At 59.6% G+C, this 2,944-nt stretch overlaps 1 protein-coding gene across 1 annotated transcript in view; it reads right to left on the bottom strand.

Annotated features, from left to right (window-relative positions):
* Positions 1-2,944, bottom strand: part of RAB44 (RAB44, member RAS oncogene family) — a 20,485-nt gene that overhangs the window by 15,811 nt on the left and 1,730 nt on the right. Inside the window, exon 2 of the mRNA XM_009891742.1 lies at positions 1,422-1,426. Within this exon, the coding sequence (XP_009890044.1) occupies positions 1,422-1,426 (5 nt within the window). The remainder of the gene's footprint in view (positions 1-1,421; positions 1,427-2,944) is intronic.

The raw sequence follows: 2,944 nt of genomic DNA on the forward strand, positions 1-2,944 counted from the left end.
GCCCTTGGTGCCCGCCCGGCGCTCGGCCATGGCTCCCGGCTCGGTCCAGGCGAGGGGGGAACTGGGGGGTGCTGATCCTCAGCTGGTTCTCTCCTTCCCAGAGACCTTTGCTGCGGCGTGGTGGGAGACGGCGGAGCAGGACTGAGCTGGAAATTCATTTTGGGTGGTGTGAATGGCCCCCCGGGTTTGGCAATAGGAAGAGAGGCGCTTATCTCCGGTTGCGTGGTGCAAACGGAGCCTCGACCCACAGCGAGCAACGGCCGTCCCCACCGGCTGTGAGCCCAGCACCCACTGGGCGAGTGGCTTCTCCTGCCCCTGGCCAAGTGCCCATCCCAAATCTCCCCATGCTCCAGCCCCGCTATGGAGGATGCTCAGGGCACCGGCACCGCTGGGGCTCAGGGGCCGCCTGGGAGGTGACAGAGCCAGGAGGTGACAGCGGCAAAGAAGGCAATGCCAGAGGTCTGGGCAAGACGTGGTGGTTCCACCTGCTTTCTCGGAGCTCATCAGCAGCTTTTAAAATTCCTCCCCCGGCTTTCACAGCTGTGAGTCACCTCCGGGGAGAGCTGCGCGAGACCTCGGGGAGTTTTTCGTCGCTCGCCCCGGCTTGTGGGGCCCGAGCTCAGGACCACCCCCCACCCGCTCCCCTCTCCACATTCTGAGTGGGTGACGGCATCGCCAAGAGCCACCGTGCCTTCCCCGTGAGGGGTTGTTCTCTGCGTGACAAAGCCAAAATACTGAGCAGAGGAAACCACAGCCGTGGAGAGTGGTGACGCAGAGCTGGGGCTATGCTCGAGCCGGCGGCAGCCCCGCTTCCCGCTCCTGGTCCAGGGAACCCCCCCGGCTGCTCGTGCCCCCTGCCCCCTTCCTTCTGCGATATGAAACAGCGATTCTGCTAAATCCCAGGGGGCAGTGGAAACGTGGGAATAAGCCCCAAAACCATCCCCTTCCCTTTAAAGCAAGAGGGTCATGTGGAGTAGCTGGAGTCCCACAGGACAACAAGGGGGGGCGGGAACCCAGTGTCTTTATGGTGGTCCCAGCCCCTAAAACAGCAGAAGTGGGAGCTTTGGGGGGCAGGTGGGGTTGTTTAAGGCATTGGGAAGCCCCCAGTTACCTGCCCCAGCCCCGGGGGGGTGAGCTGAGCCCACCGCACAAAGGGAGTGCAGAACAAGGAGGGGGGCTGGGATGGGAACTGTGCACCCCCCGGGTCAGTGGGGTCCCCCCTGAGCATCACCAGCGACCTGCCTCCCCTCCTAAACAGTCCACGCAGCTCCCACAAAAAGGCGCCCCCAGCCACAATCCCCCCACAGGCAGCAAGAAAAAATCCCCCCCAGCTCACCACCAGTGAGAAAACCCCCTTATTTTCTTTGCTTTTCTACTTTTTAAGGTGATGTATGAGCTATCCCTGGCCCAGCAAAGCTTACCTTTCCTGTGTCCAGAGAGAGACCCTCAGTTTCAGGGTGCACGGGGCAGCGATGATCCCTGGGCCGGGAGGGATGCTGGTCCCACGCTGGGGATGCTGCTGCCGCCCACCGACCCGCTCTGCGCCCGAGCTCTCATTTTCTCTCTCTTACTCAAGGCGGCTTTCCGTTTTCGGGTTACACTCAACTGCCGGTGCTCACACGTTTCCTGTTTGCCACGGTGCAAGCGGGGTGCGGGAAGGGCCCATCCGGAGGGTCAGCGTCCCTCCAAACTTCCCCGAATCCCAAAGCAAGGGCACCGCCGGCATCATCGGGAAGCACCGCAGAAGTGCCCATCCTCCTCTTGTTTGCAGCGGTCCAGCCAAGGCCGGAAGGTGTTTGGGGCAGGGGAAAAGCACCAGAGAAACAGCAAATGTTATTTTAAGAGTCCAAATAACCCAAACTATATGACTATATATAACCCACAGGTTATAACATCCTACAAAAGACAGGTCAAACCTGCAAACCCCACTCTTTGGCCCCAGGATTTGGAGACATCCATCACTGTGCTGCTCACACAGATTTTTATCTTCCCCCCCAGTTGTTATCTCATCTTTAAAGCTGGCATCAAACCCACCGACTGCCCCACAGTTTGCAAGGGGACAGGGGAATTAGACAGGTCACATGTATTTTTGCTCCCCTTTAACTGCAAATCGGAAAGAGATCCCAAGCAAAGGCTTAAAATAACAACAAGGGGAAACACCAACTGTTATCTTCAGGTTGTAGAGTTGACACCCTCCGGCTCACAGCGGGGCTCCCCGGGGCAGGAGCTGTGGGGTGGAGACTGGTGCTCTGCCCATCTCTCCCCATCCCAGCTGGTTAAATCACTCGCTGGGAACCGGCCGCGCAGGTGCCCTGCCCCATCACACCCATCCGCTCGCAGCCCAGCCCTGCTCGTTTGCCGTTCGACCTAACGAAGCAGCAGCAGCCAGCTCAGGGGCAACTGCTCCTCTTGGGCATTCGTCGGCTAATTCACGGCTCAGCTGTTCATTCTCCGCTCTCCGAGCAAGGCTGGTGCCTGTTACCCCAGACTGAAGCCACCCCACAGCCAGGTTGGGGTGTTCAGCTCGCAAAAAACCGCCTCTGAGCTCCTGTTTGTCACCGCGTCTCACACGGCTGTTTGCTGCTGCACAAAGACTGAATTTTGGCTTTGCTTTCCCTGAGAATGCTTTTGGGGGGGGAAATCCTCAATACCCCGATGAGAGTTCATTGATTGAGTGCCCTCTGCCCACAGCACTCCAGCTGCAGAGCCCCTCCAGCAGCCTGCGCCGGGGTTAGCCCCAGCCATGGGAGGGTACGATCCAGCCCCACAGCACCAATGGCCCTTTCCAGCCCCACGGAGACAGACATGTAGAATCAGGGAATGGTCAGAGTTGGAAGAGACCTTAAGAACCACCCAGTGCCAACCCCTGCCCTGGGCAGGGACACCTCCCACCAGCCCAGGTTGCTCCGAGCCCCGTCCAACCTGGCCTTGAACACCTCCAGGG

Source organism: Charadrius vociferus, unplaced genomic scaffold (genome assembly GCF_000708025.1).
Source record: "Charadrius vociferus isolate BGI_N301 unplaced genomic scaffold, ASM70802v2 scaffold819, whole genome shotgun sequence".
NCBI lineage: Eukaryota > Metazoa > Chordata > Aves > Charadriiformes > Charadriidae > Charadrius > Charadrius vociferus.